Source organism: Dipodomys spectabilis, unplaced genomic scaffold (assembly GCF_019054845.1).
Source record: "Dipodomys spectabilis isolate Male_0828 unplaced genomic scaffold, ASM1905484v1 ptg000115l, whole genome shotgun sequence".
NCBI classification, from domain to species: Eukaryota; Metazoa; Chordata; class Mammalia; order Rodentia; family Heteromyidae; genus Dipodomys; species Dipodomys spectabilis.
This window is the reverse complement of record NW_024870792.1, coordinates 1,599,166-1,620,039: the sequence shown is the minus strand read 5'-3', so window position 1 is coordinate 1,620,039 and position 20,874 is coordinate 1,599,166. Positions and strand designations below refer to the sequence as shown.

General features: G+C 40.1%; 1 protein-coding gene across 2 annotated transcripts in view; it reads right to left on the bottom strand.

The window, feature by feature from the left end:
• Window positions 1–20,874, bottom strand: part of Ankrd44 (ankyrin repeat domain 44) — a 297,185-nt gene that overhangs the window by 7,905 nt on the left and 268,406 nt on the right. For both annotated transcript variants that reach the window (XM_042688237.1, XM_042688238.1), the window contains exons 18-26: window positions 19,017–19,218; window positions 14,908–14,995; window positions 13,322–13,439; window positions 9,752–9,968; window positions 7,445–7,532; window positions 6,425–6,508; window positions 3,553–3,698; window positions 2,976–3,058; window positions 731–813 (exon numbers count right to left, since the gene is read on the bottom strand). In XM_042688237.1, coding sequence (XP_042544171.1) covers window positions 731–813; window positions 2,976–3,058; window positions 3,553–3,698; window positions 6,425–6,508; window positions 7,445–7,532; window positions 9,752–9,968; window positions 13,322–13,439; window positions 14,908–14,995; window positions 19,017–19,218 — 1,109 coding nt within the window. The remainder of the gene's footprint in view (window positions 1–730; window positions 814–2,975; window positions 3,059–3,552; window positions 3,699–6,424; window positions 6,509–7,444; window positions 7,533–9,751; window positions 9,969–13,321; window positions 13,440–14,907; window positions 14,996–19,016; window positions 19,219–20,874) is intronic.

Sequence of the window (20,874 nt, the reverse complement as noted above, 5' to 3'; positions counted from 1 at the left end):
TTTGTGGTTCTTTACTGCCTAATTTCCACTTCAACATTCAAGTCACTGTTTCATGCAGTTCATCAAGATGACTGGTAAATAATGTACAGTCCCCCAAATATCCTTATTATTAATCACATACAGAGGTTTTATTGGATTTTTATAGGCTAATGTATAACTCATTACAGTGTGTTAAATAAATTGTTTAGGAATGTTAAATGAAAGAATATTCTAATATTCCTTTGCCTTTAAAACAAGTGTCTATGTAATTTCCCAAAATGGAAAGTGAAGCAGCTTTTAGATTTTTCACACTGAGGGTTACAGTGAATGATATTAATGTATAATTAAAATAAATAGGTTAGAGACTCTTCGGAAACCTGATTTACAAAACTGTTGTTTCCCTGTCCGAATATATAATGCTGATACATACTACAAATAGTTTCCCCAAATATGTCAGTTCACAATGCCATAAGATTTTTCACACAGCTCACTAGATTGATAATGCTGCCACAGAAATATCAGCAGAGGAAAACAAAGACCTTACAAAATCTGTGAAGGCATATCACAACAAGGATCCCTACTGAAACTGCCTTGCTAGTCAACACTTGCAGGTGTGTGATGTGGAGAAGCCAGGTCTGCATCTGTAGCCACAAGTTCCCAGGAACAAGGCTGGCACATGGCAGGTTCTTCACATTTGCTGAATAAATGACAGGGACTTGTATACAAGTCAAACGGTAGCCGTTATACTTACGTCTGCAGTGCATTGTTTTTTGCATTAATAAGGCTCTCATCTTGTATCTTGTCAAGTATTAACAAGGCACATTTTTCATGACCCTAATAAAGAAAAACAATAAGGAATATGAAGCAGAGACAAAGACAAGTTCGTGAAATTTTTTTTCGGTAGGCCTTAAATGGAAAATACATTTCTTCTGCCTAAAAAATATTCTACAGGGCTATTTTCTGAGCAACTTTTTTTTTCCCTAAAAAGTAAATGGGCCCCAGATACTCTAAGATTCTAAATAAGGTCTATTAGGACTTAGTTAACATTTGTCTGTTCTAAAATATTCATAGTTAATATTAATATTCCAAGATAATTTTTGGAATTAATGTCCAGAGAGCTAAAGCAGATGCTAGTTTAGCTAGGTCAGCTGGTAGATAGCAGAATTAGATGCTCCTTTAAAGCCTTCAACATTACTTAGTAAATATGCATCAAATTTCTCCTCCTTCAATTACCACTTCAGAGATCCGTTTAGCCTCACAAATCTCACCACACTGTGGGTCATCATTTATGACCATATGTTTCTGGAGAGCTTCTTCCGTTACTCAGCTAGGGAAAGGTATTTTTGGATCTTATCATAATAGATGGTTCATAATTTTTAATAAATCAATTGTCAAGTCAGAAATCCTTTAAAAACTTCAAGCTTAGTGCCTCTTTAGACAACCATGGATTCCAAAGCCTTTGCTAATATGATCCATAGACCTGCATAGTCAGCAGCACCACTTGGGACTTAGAAATGTTGACTCTTCTGGGCTGCATAGTGAGACTTTGTTTCCAAAAACAGAAAGAAGAAGCTTAAAAAGCAAAATTCAGGAGGCTGAGATCTGAGGATCAAGATTTGAAACTAGCCTGGGGAAGGAAAGTCCGTGAGACTCTCATTTCCAATAAACTACTCAAAGAAGGCCAGAAGTGGCACTGTGGTTCACGTGGTAGAGTGCGAGCCTTGAGCAGAGGCAGCTCAGGGACAGTGCCCAGGCTCTGAGTTCAAGTGTCAGGACTGGCAAAAAAAATTTCTTTTTAAAAAGTTGAATCTTACGTTCCACCCAATCCTACTATTATAGAACTATTATTTTTAACTAATTAATTAATTAATGTTAATTAAAATTCTGAAATACTGTTATTAGGTAGCCCAGGCTAGTCTTAAATTCACAACCCTCCTGCCTCTGCCACCTAAGTGTTAGGATTTCAGATTATCTGCCGTCATACTTAGCCAGATTCTATAGTTTAACAAAGTAAGACATTCACTAACATACTAAATAAACTCCATGAGACTGGGCATGTTTTGTGGTTTCCATGGGCTTCCCAGAGTATGAAGTGAGAAAATACAACCAATAAAGGAAAAGTCTGAGACTTAAACACTACTTTAGCCATGCTAAAATAAACGTCCATCACTGCTGTCAACTCGCATTGTGCTGTAATGCCTTTTGTAGTAAAATTACGCATATATACATACATGTACGTGTGAGTGTGTGAACAAAACACTAACAATAACAAAAAAGGAAAATCTCATATTCTTTGCACTTAACTACGCATAAGGAGCTGAGAATATGGCTCAGTGCTTCTTGTCTGTACAACACTTGGGATTTTAGCTCCATCAATGGGGGAAAAGAAGAGTCAAAGATTATGATGTAAACCTGAATCCTAGCATTCAGGAACTCAAGGCAGGACTATCTCAAGTTCAAAGTCAGACAATCTATATAGTTAGATCCTGTATCAAAACAATGTCCTATGGAGGGCCCAGGTAAAGTGGTAGCAAGGCCCTGGTTTCAGTCCCAGGAGGAAAGGATGCATAAGGATACATTTATTTGCTTCACAGAGTATTTGGGGCCATGTTATTACAATGTCTTTAGGTGGAACAAAGGAAAGCAAGCAGAACTGCTTAGAAGGCATGTAACTGAGGTCCTAACCTGTTATATGGTACCAAATGTAATGCCACAACCAGGGAGACAGATGCAGTGGCACCAATAGAATAGGTGGAATGTGGCAAAACTGCAAGTGGCAAAGACCATGAAAATCATGTTCTTCTCACTCCCTGTGCTGGACCTGGGGTTCTGCCCTTTCTAACCCCTCCCCCCGTATTCCACTCACACTGACAACATCCCTGCAGATGTACACCTTATTCAAGAGCCATGCTAAATGCTTCCCAGATAGATAGAACTTCAGTGGGATTATTGTTATTACAATACTAACTAATGATGCTTAAATTTCATTTACATACTTTGCTACTAGCCAAATGTAATGGTGTATTCAAGTCTTTATCCTTTATAGTCAGATCAGCCTGGGCACTATTCACCAAGATATCTGTAGAAAAAAAGAATAAATAAATTAACCAATTTAGACTAAATGCTAATGATATGTGTGGTAAAGTTGCAACAGAAAAACAAAAAGAATATTTAAATTACACAGCTTATCTTTATTTTTCAGATCTGAGGACTGAATTCAGATTACATATTATTTAATGCTGTTGAAAGAGGAAGAGAGCCAGGTAGTGCCCTATGCGTTCTACTCAAATTGGAAGCTGATAGTTTTAATTATCTTTAGTGTTTTATTATTTTCAGTTATAATGTCTCTGCTGTATTTGGTTTCTAACATTGAGGCACTTCACTGTGTGCCTACACTGACAAGGTCGAAGCACCTTACAGGAAGCAGAAACCTCTGAGCAAATGGAGTCAGGTGGCTTCAGCGAAACTGACAATGGCTCTTTGTCAAGTGTGTTTAGTAGAAGATCATCTATTTCTCAGTTTTCCTTTGGTTTGGATAGGCGGAAATGCAAAGTCCACAGGGCAAGTACTTACCCACAGCACCTGCCTGTCCGTTCTCAGCGGCCATCATCAGCGCCGTCTTTCCTGAATTATCCACTGCGTTCACTTGGGCATTGTGTCTCAAAAGAAGCTGCAAGCATTCTACATGATCCCCAAAAGCTGCCGCATGAAGGGGTGTCCTAAAGATGTCAAACAAATGTTTTTCATTTAGCTTCCTTTAAACTTATTCTCTGTTTAGTAACTGCCAGGACACAGAAACATGGAGTTACCTAAGGCTTTACAGTAGACAGAGATAATGATCAAGATCCCACTTATGTGAGTGGCCCCCTCAGATTTGGGGGGTGTATGTCCAGACATTAGCATCTTTAATGACCCTTTAATCGTGAAATCTAGTGACGTCATTCATCTTTCAGATAGATTCTTCCAAAAGTGAGCCTTAAATTGTGGAGGTAGTTGATTAAATAAAAAAAATTAAGGCCTATGTTATCTAACATGGATGGTTAATGACTTTGGGAGGATAATTTGATATTATTAAAGTTAAAGCTTCTAATCAAGTAATATCAGCACTAGGACTTTAAGTTTCTCTCTCTCTCTTTCCCTTTCTTTCTTACTTTCTTGTCAGTATTGAGGTCTAAACTTGGGGCCTTGTATTTGTTCAGTAAGCACTCTACCCTCAACCACATGCTCAGTCCTCCATTCTTAGGATTTATTTTCCACAGAAAATAAATGTGTGGCCATGTGTGCATATTCATTCATATGTAAGAATGCTCATTGTGCTGCTTCTTTGAGATAGTAAAATATTGAAAAAATGTTCTTCAATAGAAGACAGGCTAAGGAAAATCTAGTAAATTCAGTCAATGAAATAACATACAACTTTAAAAAGAATATGGTAAAATGTGTATCTTGGCACAGGAACACCTCCAATATGTACTAAAAGCAGTGCTCTGATTTATATAAAAAGAATATATGCACACAAAGGATATGTATAGAAAATATTTAGGAGTCTATAAAAATATTTAGGAGAATAAAAAAAACCTTTTAAGGAAGAGGTTTGGGATTCTAGGTTAAGAGGGAAAACTTTTTAATTGCATATTTTTTGTAATATGTAACTTTATTTGAACTCAGGGCCTGGGCACAGTCTCTAAGCCTCTTTGTGCTCAAATCTAGAGCTCTACCACTTGAGCCACAAAGCCACTTCTGGTTTCTAAGTGGCTTATTGGAGATATCAGAGACTTTCCTGCTCAGGCTGCCTTTGAATCATGATCTTCAGATTTCAGCCTCCTGAGTAATTAGGATTATAGCCATAAGCCATCGGTGCCCAGCTTTGTAATATGTAATTTTAAAAACTCAATTAAGAAACACATGTTTAGAAATCCCACGGATTGGGAGAAGATCTTCACTAGCCATACAACAGACAAGGGTCTCATATCTAAAATATACCTGGAACTCAAAATATTAAATCCCCCAACAACAAATCTTCAAAGAAACAACTGCCCAATAAATAAGTGAGCTAAAGACTTAAAGAGAAACTTCTCTAAAGAGGAAAGAAGAATGGCCAATAGACACACAAAGAAATGCTCAACCTCTCTAGCCATAAAAGAAATGCAAATCAAAACAACATTGAGATACCACTTCACCCCAGTTAGAATGGCTATAATCAAGAATTTTAATAACAACAGATGCTGGAGGGGATGTAGCCAGAAGGGGACCTTAGTGCATTGTTGGTGGGAGTGTAAACTTGTTCAACCACTTTGGAAAGCAGTATGGAGGTTCCTCAAAAGACTCCACATAGAGCTCTCCTATGACCCAGCAATCCCACTTTTGGGCATTTACCCAAATGATCACAAACAAGACCACACTAAAGCTACCAGCATGACCATGTTTATTGCAGCATTATTTACCATAGCTAAGATATGGAACTAACCCAGATGCTCCTCAGTAGATGAATGGATCAAGAAAATGTGGTGTATATATATACAATGGAATTTTATGCCTCCATCAGGAAGAATGACATTTCCCCATTTGTTAGGAAATAGAAAGACTTGGAAAAAATTATATTAAGTGAAGTAAGCCAGGCCCAAAGAAACATAGGTCCCATGGTTTCCCTTACTTGCAATAACTAGTATATGTCTGAGTCAAGCAGAAACGGTCAGATAAGGTAATGTTAGTGGAATGAAACCCAAGATAAGTATTCAAAAATTTTTTTTCTTTTCATGCAATTATTTCTATCGTATTTATATGAGGATTTCTTCGTTGCTTTGTATGTCCCTCCCCCACAGTATAACCCATACTTTCACTGTATTTGATGTTGGTATAATTTGTGGAGGGGAAGGGAAAAAAACAAATCGTTTAAATAGGGATACAAGTGCACCCATTGCAAACTGAGATGTACAAGTCGTTATGTCGAAAAAACGAACTTAACAACTTTGGTGGGGGAGTGAGGGGAGGATGGGTTGGGGGGAGGGGAGAAGTATGGGAAGGAATGGGAAGGGGAAACAAGGAGGAGGCAACAATGCTTGATAAGAGATGTACTTGTTGTCTTGCCCATGTAATTGTAACCCCTCTGTACAGTTTTCTCACAATAAATAAATAAATAGAAACAGATGTCTGTCTAGGTGTGGTGATTTATGCCTTTAATTCCAACATTCAGGAGGTAGAGGCAGGAAGATGGCGACTTCAAGGCTAGCTTAGGCTACAAAGTAAGTCTTGTCTCAAGAAGACAAAGACTGAGGATGTGGCCCGGTGATTCAGGACTTGCCCCACACCTATGAAGCCTTGGGTTTAATCCTTAGAACCATTAAAATATCAAACACAAACAATTTTTTTAAAAAGTTTGCTGCTCTGTGACTGCAAAGCAAGGATTAGGACTCATCGAGACAAATCGTGCCATTTTAGGATCACTTACCTGCCTTTGTCATCTCGACAACTGACAATATTGGAATCTATGGCCCCCAGCAGCAATGATGCACAATTCTCATGGTCATTTATTCTGAAATGAAAATGGATTTTAATGGAAATAAATTATATAGTCCTTCGTATCCCATCTTCCTATGCACTGTATGTATAACAATATATATGTGCCAAACATACTGTCTAACATTACACATATTGTTACACTGTATGCGAAATGATCTGATGCCAGTATTTGTGGAAGTGTTTGAACCTTATAACCCTTAGCTTCTCTTTTCAACCTCTTTACTCAGGTAGAAGCTCATTGCAGATTAGTTAATGAGACTGTGTCAGGCATTTAAAATAACCCAGATCCTTTGTCACCTACACTTCATTGCTTGAGTTATTATATTCCTTCAATATGTTTATAATCAATGAAACAAGTGTCATGTGACAATGTGAACAACCAAGCATCTTTAGATCTTGGTTCCCAGGCTGACCACAGAAGTCTCACTTAAAGTCACTGTACCCTCTGAATAATAACTCAAACTATGAGAAGGAAAATAAATTATATTTGCAAAAGATAAAAATGTTTAGCACATACAAACAGTGGAGAATTACATGCAAAGTCTTTCTGGTAGAAAAATGCTTAACCATGCATAGGCCTCTAGTTGTTAAGCTTGACTTAATTTTAGGATTTGGAAGACAGATGTAAGCAACCACTGAGGCATAGTTCTGACCATGAGGAATGTGCCCTGAGGCCTAGCCCTTCATGCAACTTCTTAAGGTGGTTCTGAGTCACCTTGGGATGGCAGCACCCTACCACAAGCTCCTGGAGATTCATTAACATTGGGGTCCACACCTTACAACCACCCTATTTGTCCTTAGCAGCAAAATGGAATATTTTAATCTTATCTACAATCACTTTTTCCTTCCCTAAAAGGCAATCTTTCTACATGTAGCTTAACACCTGTCCCCTTGACCCCCCCCCCCGCCCCCCCCCCCCCGCCCCCGCCCCTGACTTATTTCTACTTACATTGCACAGTGCAGTGGAGTGAAGGGATTACCCATAAATTTTCGAAAACATTTCTGCTCCAAAAGTACCTCTAGACAGTTTTCATTACCTGTAAGGAATCAAATGAACTTAGGGCATTTCCAAGAAAGAATCTTTGTTCAGCACAGTTGGGGACTTTTGTATTTTTTTTCCCACTTAAGTATTAAATTCTAGTTTAGGAACTGTCCCCGATTGCCTTGAGTGTTCATTTTCCATGGAAGAAAATTAACAACCCGGCTCACAGGTGTTCTACGGCAAAATGAAGAAATGAAATAGTGAAGGCCATATGATCCGGTGCAGATAAGGAAGACAGCTCTGCAAGCTCACTGAATTCGGTGTTACCCTCCACCCTTGACAGATGCCTAACATGCACATGCCTCCATTTGACCATATTTATAAATAGGAGTTTGACCTTTCACCCTCATGAATATGTTAATATGTTCCACCCTCTAGCCCAGGGGAGAGGATGTGATTAGTAGAATGCACTCTTTGATGAGGAGGGCCCGTTAAAAGGCTCTGAGCAGATTACTATGGAAATGTTGTTAGGGGAAGATGGTACACAGCATCTAATGAGTATTTTTTAATAAGTAGATGAATAAATGTGATAAGCTTTTTATTTTTAGCACTTATTTAGCTATTTGATTTAGTTATTTTTCAGACAGAGTATGTCACATTTGCCAAGGGCCACTGATCACTATTCTCCTCATACAACTACCCTCCTACCTTCACCTTCTATGTAGCTAGGATTATAGGTGAGAACCACCATGCTCAGCTTGTTGTTTGAAATCAGGTCTCTAACATTCTTGTGCCAAATGGCCTCTAACCACAAGCCTCCTCTGTCCACTTCCCCCATAGCTAGAATTACAGGCACGGGCCCATCATATTTTCTTTGTCCATTCATCAGCTGATAAACACCTAGGCTGGTTCCATAGTTTACTGTTGTGATTGTGCTAACTTGTGAGAACATTCTGCAAAAAAGGAGAATATTTTGAAATAGAATTTTAAGTAAGCATGAAAACATTGAAAATTCTAGAATGATATTTGTTATATTAGTTAAACATTCTAGGGCTAGTGTGGTGGTGCATCCTAATTGCTTGTAAGATAGAGAGAGGACTGTGGTTTGTGGACAGCCAGGGAATAAAGTTAATCAATAGTTGAGTGTGGTGGTGATGCCTGTCACCTAGCTATAATGAAGGTTAAAACCAGGAGGATCATGGTTCTAGGCCAGCCTGAGCAAAGTTTATGAGACACATCTGTGGGAGAAGGATTATGGTTCCGTCTGACCTGGGCAAAAAGTAAAACTCCGTCTCAACTATTAACCCAAACAAAAAGAGCTAAAGGCATGGCTCAAGTGGTAGAATACTTGCCTAGAAAGGGAAAATCTCTAAATTCAAACCCAGTGCCACCATGGAAAATATCAACAATAAAACAAGCTAAGAACAGTGGTGCTTGTAGTTCCAGATACTTAAGAGACTGAGGTTGGAGGATCTCAATTTGAGGCCAGCCCTGGGCAAAGGCACAGGCCCTATGTGAAAACAAATGAAAGCAAAAAGGGGATGGAGGTACGGCTCAAGTGGTAAGAGAGCTTGCCTGCCTAGCAGGCTCACAGTTCTGAGTCCAAGCCTTAATACCAGCAACAACAAGAAGCAGATACACATTCATGCGTAGTTATTGATAGTATCAGAGGAAAAATTGCGAAAGATACCACAGTACATCAGGAAATGGTTTTGGCAATGAAACTTAATTTTACTGTAGACACTTCTGAATTTTCCATTTGGTACAATTAGCATGTGTTTCTTTTTTTATTCATGTCAGGGAAATTAAAATTTTAAATTTCCAAAATAACAAGTGCAATAAGTGTGGAATATAAAACAAAGAAAAATACCATGTTTCTCTTAGTATTCATTGTGACAGGTTATTCCATATCACATTTCATTATTACATTTCATTTCATTTTTTGCTTTGAGCTATATTATTTTAATTCTTTGTGAAGCTCCTAGTTTTCTTACATAGTCCAGAAACTAATGAAAAGTTGAATCCGTCAGTTCTAATTAGGAGTTATATCTTCCTGAGCAACAAAAGGAGGCAAGTGAACTTCTGCCCAACTAAGACATATGGCAGCTACAGGATAGGGACAGAGGGGGAAATCGTTCCAACCAACCAATCAAACAAAAACGACCAAGCCTCTAGGGTGCAGAAAGAGGAAGCCACAGTTCATAACACTGAGCTATTTCACACTGGTCCTGGGGCTGGATGTCTATGGAATCAGTGGAATTGCAAGCAACTCACCATTGTAACAAGCCCAGTGCAGCGGTGTGTAGCCTTGGTTGTCTTTGAAACAACAGTCCTCCTCAGAAAGAGCCATCTGAAGCAGCTCACTCAGCCATGTGGCGTGGCCCCTTGCAGCTGCGTAGTGCAAGGGCGTTCTCCCTCGGGAATCTTTGCAGAGAATGGACACTTCTTGTTCCAGCAGCATTTGCACACACTCTTCATGTCCTGTCATAATCTGATGAATTGCAATGAAAATATAACACAAACATCAGAAGGGCAGAGGAAGATTCAGGGAGCCAAACAGTCAGGTGACACTGGGCTCAGAGCAAGAGGGCCTACATCTGGCCTTAAGGAAAGCAGATTGTCTTAGTACAGAGGTAGGAGGCAGGAAAACCCATCAAACTTCATGCCAGAAAAGTCTATGGACAGCAGAACATTTTACAAACACCTCTTGAGTTTCCAAACCTAATCACAAAAGATACCATGACTAAAGTACAGACTTTAGAATAAGAAAGATGCACTAAATCCTGGCTCCCACCCTCTGGAAGAGGTGATTACATTGCTTCTCTCTGCCTCACTTAATCTGCTTATAAATAGGAATAAGAATAGTGTTCACACAGGCTTCGGTTAGGGCTAAGAAGATAATACAGCTGGGTGACATGGTGGGGATTCATTCTGAGAACTGCTCTGTCAGGCTATTTTGCTGCTTTGTAATCAACACAGAACATATGCACACAAGCCAGAAAGAAAAGCCTACTGTACACCTATGCTATCTACCTGCCTGGCATGTCGTTGAGCTGAATACTATAACATTATAACATAGAGGGTATTTTTACATTGACAGAAGGGTCCAGTAAAAACATTAAATGATAGGAATTACCTAGCTCAACTATTGTCTTAGGAGACTACCATTGTGTGTGTGTGTGTGTGTGTGTGTGTACTCTGTCATGGAGGCAGGGAGGCTTTGTGCTGCATGACTTTAAAGGAAAAGGCTCCTGGTGTGTTGTATAACCCACAAGAAATAAGAACTGTGATGATGACACTAACCAAGAAAGTTCTTTCCATTTAAGGTATTCCCACTGTCCACAAATATGATTTCTGATTTTGTTCATTTGGCTGCTATGGAATCCTTTGAAAAGCAATTTATCAGCTGTATACAAAGAATTGTTCACTTTGGTATCAGATGTAACAAAGAATGATTAGATCTATGAAATTCTTAGCAGGGGATCACAATAGCCCAATAGCTAAGTGCATAAGACAATATATAATGAAGCATATCAAAATGAACCCCAAAAATTGGAAACAAGAGGTTCTTAATATGTCCTGTATACAGGTATTTGTATTTTTTCTTTCTGTTTTAGTTTTTTGTACCCTTTGTCTTGTGTAGAAGCTTATCTGGTTCGTGGAAGGGATAAGGAATCACAAAAACAGCAGGACAAAGGATGAACTAATACAACAATGATATTCACTAGGCACAAGGTTGGAAATGAACTTTACAACTTGGAGGGAAGGGGAAAGGGGAGAGATAAACAGGAGGAAATGAGGAAGGGGGTAACAGTGTTTAAAAAGAAATGTATTCATTTCCTTACTTATGTAACTGTAGCCCCTCCCCCATTCATCACCTTTACAATAAGGTTTAAAAAATAAATAAAACAGTGGAAAGAAAAGAACAATTAGAAATACATTGACTGCTGAAAAGCAGGTTATCAAGGGAAGAACACAAGCACACAATGGAATATAAAAAATAACGATGTATTTGAAGGAAACAAGCACCAAAACCAAGAGGTACCCCACAGAAAAGAAGAAAATTTTCACTAGCTATTCAACAGACAGAAGATTAATAGCAGAATATCCAAAGAACTCAAAAACATTAAACAGCAAGAGAACAAATAATTCAATTAACCAATGGTCAAACAAACACAGTGTTCTGAAGTCCAAATGGCTAGCAGATACCTGAAGAAATGTTCCACATCATTAGACATCAAGGAAATGCAAATCAAAACTTCAGTATGATTCCATTTCACCTCAGTCAGAATAGAATCACTGAGAAATCATTAGAATCATTGAGAAAACAAACGACGTTGGTGAGGATTTAGGGAAAAAGGCCTCTCATCCACTGCTAGAGGGAATGTAACAAGTGCAGCATGATGGAAATCAGCATGGAGATTCTTCAAAAACCTAAATGTAGATTACCCTTATGATCTATCTTATCACCGTTAGGCATATATTTGAAAAATTGTAAATCAATACACAAGAGAGACCTGCCCATCCATGTTTATTGCAGTGCTGTTCACAAGGGCCAGTGTGGAAGCAGCCTAGTTGCCCAACAACAGTTAGATGGATAGAGAAAATACGGCATATATACAGCACCACTTGGAGCAATATTTAATCATATTTAATCATGAAAAAGAATGAAATTATGTCATTGGCAGGAAAATGAATGAAACAGAAGAACATTATGTTAAGTGAGATACCTCAAGCTCAAAAAGGCAAACACTTCCTGTTTCCATTCATATGTGAGATCCATATCTAAATGACAATGCTGGGGCTGGGAAGGTGGCTCAGTGGTAGAGCGCCTGCCTTGCACGCATGAGGCCCTGGGTTCGATTCCTCAGCATCACATAAAGAAAAAAGCCGGAAGTGGTGCTGTGCCTCAAGTGGTAGAGCGCTAGCCTTGAGCTGAAGAGCTGAGGGACAGCGCCCAGGCCCAGAGTTCAGGCCCCATGACCGGACCCAAAAATAAATAAATAAATAAATAAATGACGACGATGATGACGATGATGATGACGATGATGATGATGATGATAATGATGATTGATGATGATGGATGATGGAATATGAGATACTCCAGTGGGAGATCAATGAAAGGGGAAAGGGAAAAGGAGAAGGTACTGAGGAGTGAAGAGAATCAAAGTTCATTTTACACACACACACACACACAAACACACACATACATCTGAATACAGCACAATGAAGACAGTGTAAGACAGCATATCTTCATTATGAAGGTAGCATAATAAATACCACCAAAAACTAGCAAAGGGGGGAAACTTGTTCAAAGTCCATTGTATGTATCTATAGAGTTATCACAACAAACCCTCCCCTTGTGCTGTCAGTGTATCCTGAGACAAATATGACAGATTCCAAATAGCTTTTTCTGTATTCTCTCTTATCAAAGAATAAGACAAATCTACATAAGAGAAGAAAAAGAATTGGAAATAGGTATACTCCCCCAAATGGTTATCTCCAGGATATAGGATTAGTAGTGATTGTGATTTTCTTCCTCTGTGATATAAAAAAACAACACTTTGCAAATTACCTATGATGTACATGTATTTTGTAATCAGAAAGAAGAAGCAAGCCCACCGATAGGTGTTCATGCATTTATTATCACAGTCTGTCATGAAGTCGTAAGAACAGGGACTAACAGTGCTTTCATTACTGTACCTTTGTACAAGATTTTGTCATTTCTTTTTGGCTGGCTGAGGTTAATTGGTTATATTATGCAGTGAGTTTTTTTCTTAAAATTTTGTATAGGGAATAAAAAGAGGAAACAAGCTTGATGAAAGCTATGAAAGGCATACGTACCCCTCTGTGTAAAGCTGTACATCCCATAATGTCAACAGCATCTACGTTTGCTTCCTTTTCAAGTAACAAGGAGACAGCATCAATGTGTCCATATGCTACTGCAAGCATTAGCGGGGTTCTAGGGAGAGAAAAACAGGCTTTCAAATGAGGTAGAAATACTTACAGTGGGAGAATACCTCTCTGTTGTTCTTGACAATAGCTAGTGCTTTCTTTGTCCTCAGTTTTCTATCTGCTCTGTACAATGATCAATCTCTTGCTGCTCTAACACCACAAGGAATGGAGGAAGAGGAATGATCCATAGGGTGGGGCTGGTGGAAATCCCATCTCCAACTATTCCTAACCCCTCATTATTGGAACCATGTGGCATCCAGTAAGTATCAGCTGGGTAGACTGTATGGGTATGAGGAAAACCCTCTTCTTTTTTGGTGTATTTTCCTTATTTACAAATTTGGGGTTTCAGTTACATAGTCAGATAAAGAGTACATTTGTTTTTGAACCACGTCACCTTCCCCTTCCCTCACTCTCTCCCAGTTTTTCCCTCCCAGCCCCACCCACAAGCTGTATAGTTCATTTTCAACATAGGGTCTAGTAAGTACCAATGCTACATTTGTTTACTATTTATCCCTCCATTTCTGTGCCCTCTCCTCACAAAAACAGATAAATGAACAAAGAAGACAAAAGGAAAAGAAAGCAAAAACAGCAACAAAGAGAAAAACCTCTTGCTTCCATTTCTTGGCGTTCATCTCAATTAGTATTATTTTATATGATCAGATGCAAAGAAACAGCAATCCAAGCTGGGCATTGGTGGCACACGCCTGTAATCCTAGCTACTCAGGAGGCTGAGATCTGAGGATCACGGTTCAAAGCCAGGGCAGGAAAGTCTGTGAAACTCTTATCTCCAATAAGCCACCAGAAAACTGGAAGTGTAGCTCAAGGGGTAGAGAGCTAGCCTTGAGCTGAAGAGCTGAGGGACAACGCCAGGCCTAGAGTTCAAGCCCCACAACTGACAAAAAAAGAAAAAAAAGAAAAAAGAAAAACACAATTTTTCATTCTTCATTCCTCATTCTTCATTGTCTTAAAGAAAAGCCTGATAGGTCTAGAGGAAAGAACAGAGTGCTGAATCCTAGAAGTGAGGTTCTAGCCCACATACCTGGGACTAGGTAAAACCAGAGTTTTAGCTATCTGAATTTCCTATTTGGAAAAGAGAACAGGGCGGGAAATAAACCGCGAGAAAATTCTTGGAAGAACAGAATGAGGAAGGATAAAAATGTCAATAGGATAATGTCTAGAGGTCTGTCTTTTTGTCATTATTAATTTAATGAAATGGGATGTAGCAGCCTCAAGAGATTAAAGATGGGAAGAAAGAGGAGAAAGACGGGAAACACAGCCACGACCATCATGCACACTCTCCTGGTGTTTTTTTCTGGATATAGGCTCTGGCACAGAGCACTGTTTTTCTAGAACCTTCACCTATAAATTTCACCCAACCTAGAATTCCGCCATCAGCCCTCCTAGCTGTTCAATAAACCAACCAATTCCCTCTTGTGACTAAAATATCAACTCAAGGCCAAGTGTAGGCCACTTACTGTCCTTTGGCATCTTTGACATCAACTACTTCCGGGTTGTCTGCGATTTCCAGTAATAGCCGCAAACACAAGGTGTGACCATTAATAACTAGAAAAGGAAAAAAAATGATAGACATCCTTTTAACAGACAAATACTACAGAAATCCCTCTAGAGTGAAATTTATTTGGACTTCAAGTCAGTGGTCTGCCACCAATGCTAACAGATGACCCCTGTATTTCCAATTCCTGATGGCCTGAGGAATATCCTGGCCCAGTGTTCATCTCTCAGCTCCTTTATTCCTACCAGGAATTTGTGAGCTTCATCTCCCTTTTCTGCTTCCCCTGCAGAGGAAGTTTCCCTTAAATTTGGTGTCCTTTCTTATCTCCTTATGTAGGACTGACAGGCCTCCTCCCTTGTCAGTTCTCCTATTGTTCCTCCAAGCGTTGCTTCTCTATAAGCATCCTCTGACAAGCCTGACTCCAGACCTTTTTAAAAATAAGAAAAAAAAAGCAGGAGGAGGAGAAAGGAGAAGGGAGAGGAGATGGGAACAGTAGCAGGACAGGAGGAAGGTGGAGGGGAAGAGAGGAGATGAGGAAGGAGCGGAAAAGGAGGAAGAACAGAATAGATGCCTTCTCTTCCTGGAGTCACCTTACATTCTACAGTAGACAGTCCAGCAGCCGTTCTCATTGATTAGTGGTGGCTTAAAGCAAAACACTAAGCTGGAAAGGCGTACATGTGCTCCTGCTCAGGGGTGATTGATTGGTACTCTCAGGAGACTCAACAATGGGTCCCTGTGGGGTCCGAGTGTCCCTTAAACCACAGCCCACAGTGTCACAAGCACACTGCAGGCTTCAGGAGACATTCCTTCTGCTTTCCTCCTTGCCTCACTCCTTCCTCTCTATATCATCCCCTCCTCTAACTCAAGTGCCTTCTAAGCCCCTTCCTAGGGCTGCTGGCCCTCATCCAATCCATCCTCCCCAACCCCACCCCGCTGCAGCAGACCAAAGAGTGGGCAGGAAATGCAATGCAACCTCAATGTCAGGCTGGCCTTACATTCTGGGAGAGAATGTGCACCTGGCAAGATGCTCCTTTCCTAGGTGGCAGTGGAGCATGGCCTGCTGGGAAGGAGCCCCTCTGGGATGGAACCCCCCCTGGAGTAAGGCTCTTTCTTCCAGTTACTGAGCAAAAGAAAAGAGAAAGAGGAGGAGGAGGAAGAGAAGGAAGAGTTGAAGGAGAAAGAGGAAGAGGAGGGGGAAGAAGAAGAAGAGGAGAAAGAGAGAAGGAAGAAGCCACCTAAATGTGGCTTTCTACTCAGAGAGTAAACTGAGAAGAAATACGTTTAAAATTCCGAACATGACCTACTCTCCTGTCTAAACAATAAGAACACAATAAAATACATCGAATTTCCCTGGTGATGAATGTGGAGGGAAAAAGGAAAGATGTAGCTGTGTTAGGCTGACAAAGGCTCTCTTCAAAGCTGTGTTTTACAGTCCTTTTTATAGCTTGCCAGTCATGAAAGAATGCTAATTTAACATCAACAGTTTTCAGGGACAATGCCTATTAGAATTAGCTCATATTTATCGATACCACCCAATGAACAACAGGAATAATGCCCACACTACGTAAACTATTCCATTCACCATCCATTTATGTATGTTGAGAAGAAATTTGGCAGACTGGAGTTACAGGTAATATATTATGGTTGCTGTGTTTCTGTCATATTTTTAAATTTATGCAAACATCTGTTACCATCGTTGCAATGTCTAAAAGGAAATGATCACGGAAGGACTGACCACTAAATATCACAGCCATGGGTTCATGGAGGGAAGGGAAACACATTTTTTTGACTAGCTCTTCTTTCTGTAGCAATGTAATATTTTTTAAGTGCTCATACTTAATGGTTCCATTTTTAATCGAATGTAAGAAAATAGCACCTAATTTCCTATTATTACTCTGTATGTCAGATGGAAAACAATATCTATAGTTATGATTTTATACCTGTGTTTTCACACAAGCTTACTGAACTCAACCCATAGCTCTGAGGAAAATTTAAATCTTCTTGCTCACCTTCTCACACACTAGATTTTTCCCCTCAACTGCCTGCTAGCAGAAAGATGACAATATCCTTAGCTGTGTTCTGTCAGACCCAGCTTTCTTTATCTCAGCTTCTCCTTGGCTATGAGTGACAGTCATTTTTTTCCATGTTGCTCAAAACCCATTGTAACTGTCACCGCATTTATCTGTGCCAAATCTCCAGTATCCATCCTGGCTGCTTTTCACAATATTTCAAGGAACTGAAATAAAGAAATTGGCCTCTCAAGGGAGCTGCAAAAGATTCTGAGTATACAGATCCTAAGTCACCTCTGCATCCCAGACATTTTCTAAGAGTCAAATGACAGCCTGTGTCATTAAGGGAAACCCTAACAGAGTGAATCCTCTTGACCACTAGGGGGTGGCCTTGGACCATACCTACTTCACAGTGGCAAATGTGTGATTGTTCGCCATTGCTTACTGTTTCCAAGGATGGGCTTCTTCAACCAATACAGGCTTTGTAATCATCAGGAATTACATGGTAGCATAAAAGGGTTGCTTGCCTTAATAATTGGCAATTAATTTAGACTGGATAATACCACCAGCCAAAGAAGCAAAAAAGACTGCGATGGAAAATAATTTATAATTTGACCACATGAACTATTGCTGCTAAAGCTTTTCTTTCCAGCTACTATCATTTCAGGTAATTATGCAAGAGCCAGGCCTTTTCAATCTCTATAATTGGCTTAGACAGTAAGGGACATAAATGGAGTATAGAAAAATTTCCCAAATAATGAGTCATAAGGTCTTTTAGAAAACATCTTCACTCCTATAGTTCCTCAGTACAACCATATTTCACTGGGTAAGATCGTTATTTCTCCTTATAAGGTTCTATCTATTACCCTCATCAATGGCTGATATTACTGGATTTCCTGAGCTCAAAGGTATTTATAGCTTAGCCAAGCCAAAAACTCTTTTACATGACCTTTATTTCTACGTATACGCCTGGATGTGTTTTGTTGGTTACAAGTTTTCATGTATATTGGAAAGGGAAATCCCAGAAAACTACTTACTTTTTGGTTTATACATGTAATCCTTTTTGGGGGGGGGTGCAGGAGGGGAGCTAGTCATAGGGCTTGAACTCAGGGCTTGTGCAGTCCCTGAGCTCTTTGGCTCAAGGCTAGCACTCTACTACTTTGAGCCAGAGCTCCAGTTCCGGTTTTCTGGTAGGTAATTGGAGATCAAAAGTCTCATGGGCTTTTCTGCCCAGTCAGGTTTTGAACAGTAATCCTCAGATCTCAGCCTCCTGATTAGCTACGATTACAGGTGTGAGCCACTAGTGGTCTCTATTTATACCTCTGAGGTATCAAGAACCAAAACAAAAGCTAAGAATCAAACTTAGGCTGGTGTACTGATGGGCTTCTGTATATGAAATGTCCCTAAGATACAGTATTAGCAGGTGCTAAATGCTGTGATTTGTGTGTGTGTGTGTGTGTGTGTGTGTGTGTGTGTGTGTGTGTCTGTCTGTCTGTCTGTCTGTCTGTCTCTGTCTCTCTCTTTATGGCTCTTGTCATCTGAGTGTTTCATGGGCAGTGACTTCCTTCAGCTTTTTTCTTTTTTCTTTTTTTTGGCTTGTCTTAAAATGCCAGAAGCAAAGAAAATAACTTTCTTTTAAGACTCTTGTGTAACTACAGAGTCTCTGGTTTTTTGTGGGGGTGGGGAGGGGAGGCTGGGGTTAAAGGAAAGCTGGTCTGGGAGGGAGGGGGATGATGGAAATACTAACATTAGAGAAAATGCTCTGTGCTTTTGACGTGATTCATTCTATGTGACATATTCTGGACATTATACTTTCTCTGTTGTTTGGGAAGCTTATAGTAGGGAGCCTTTGGCCAAAGCTTCCAATTAGGAAGAAGACCAGAAGCTGACTAGCCAGAAACCATCAACCATATCAAAACATGTTAGAAGTGTGCAGCTACGTCTGATGTAGAAAGAAAACTGGTATTTTAAAGACTAGGGTTAGGGAGATGCTGCTATTCTTTTATTTGTACTCAGGAGTGAGCTATAGAACTTGGGTGATAAAAGCTGGAGTTAGGCCTACCTGAGGCATGAAGCGGCGTTCTTTTGGTGACGTTGTCTTTCACAAAGATGGATGCACCCTGGTTTATCAGGGCTTCTACACACTCCGTGTGTCCCTTGAAGGCAGCCAGATCCAGAGCGGTGCGGCCTTTCTCATCCCTGATGTCCAGGTCGACCAGAGACTGCAGAAGGACCTCCAAGGCCTGATGGTGCCCATTGTAGGCCTGCAGAGAATAAAACAATGGCCCAAATGCTCGCTACCACCCCAAACAGTACAGTGAGAACTATGGGTAGAGACCATGGCACGTAGTACGCTGGAAAGAGTGCATTGATGTATTTTTATATGAATATCTATCAACCTAATAATCCAATAGAGGGAAAATAGCTGCATGTATTAGTATATTCTTTTTTATAATATTTTTTATTGTAAAAATAGTATGGTCTTATATCTTTTATTTCAGTCCTAAGCCTATCGATGGACAAAATAAGAATATTTTTTCTTAGTCTTTTTTTTTGGGGAGGGCGGGGGCGGGTCCAGTCATGGGGCCTGAACTCTGGGCCTGGGCGCTGTCCCTCAGCTCTTCAGCTCAAGACTAGCACTCTACCACTTGAGCCACAGTGCCACTTCCGGCTTTTTTCTTACGTGGTGCTGAGGAATCAAACCCAGGGCCTCGAGCATGCAAGGCAAGTGCTCTACCACTGAGCCACCTTCCCAGCCCTTTCTTGCTCTTTTCTGTGTGTTTGTGTCTGCCAGTCCTGGGGCTTGACTCAGGGCCTGGGCACTGTCCCTGAGCTTCTTTTGTGCAAAACTAGCACTCTACCACTTAAGAGCCACAATGCTATTTCTAGCTCTTTCTGTTTATGTGGTATTGAACCCAGGGTTTAACACATGCTAAGTAAGCATTTTACCACCAAGCCACATTCCCAGACCCTTTCTTAGTCTTTTCTATTAGTAAAGTTGAAGAAGAGCATGACTGCGAGAATCACGGTCTATGGGATGCAGCAAGGCAAGGTGACCTTCCCTTACCGCACAAGGCTCGACACCTTTCTAACCGCGTCATCTTAGGGTTTGTTCCCCCACCCCTGCTTTTGCTTTCTTGTTTTTGTGCTGATACTTGGGGCCTGGTGCCCTTGCTTGGCTTTTTCACTCAAGGCTGGCACTCTACCACTTGAGCCCAAATTCATGTTTGGCGCACTTTATTTTTCCTAAGTAATTGGAGATTGCGCTTTTCTGCCAGAGCTGGCTTCAAACCTAGATGCTTGGATCTCAGCCTCCTGAGTGGCTGAGATTACAGGCATGAAGACCAGTGCCTGGCTCTTTATTGGTATTATAAAGGTGATATACAGAGAGGTGACGGTTACATACATCAGATAATAAGTACATTTCTTTTTGGACAATGTCACCAATCCCTCCCCCGCTCTCTCCTAGTTTTCCCCTTCCATCCCCACCCACAAGTTACATAGTTCATGTTCAACATAATGTCCTGACTATTTACCCTTTGTCCTTCCATTTCTGTACTTCCCCTTCCACTCTAGGAGAGCTTCTTAATTGTGCTACGTGTTTGTTTCTCCATACATAAAGCAAGAGCAACAAAAACTGTCTCCCTAAGTTGCTGTGACCATAAAGGGATAAATTTCACAGGCTTTGCATAGTATCTTGTATGCAGCAGGTGCTTTTTCTTCCTACTTTATTCCATAGATGTTAATGAAAACACAGAAATAATTATTTATACTCACACATATAATGTACTAGTATCAAGTTCAGATCTATTAGGAAGGCCTAGCTTCTGTCAAGGTTGAGGTTTCCTACTATTAAAAAGCAAGATAAATAGCCTGAAAGGTAATTTTTGTTCTAACTATAAGTAAAAAAATGTATGCAT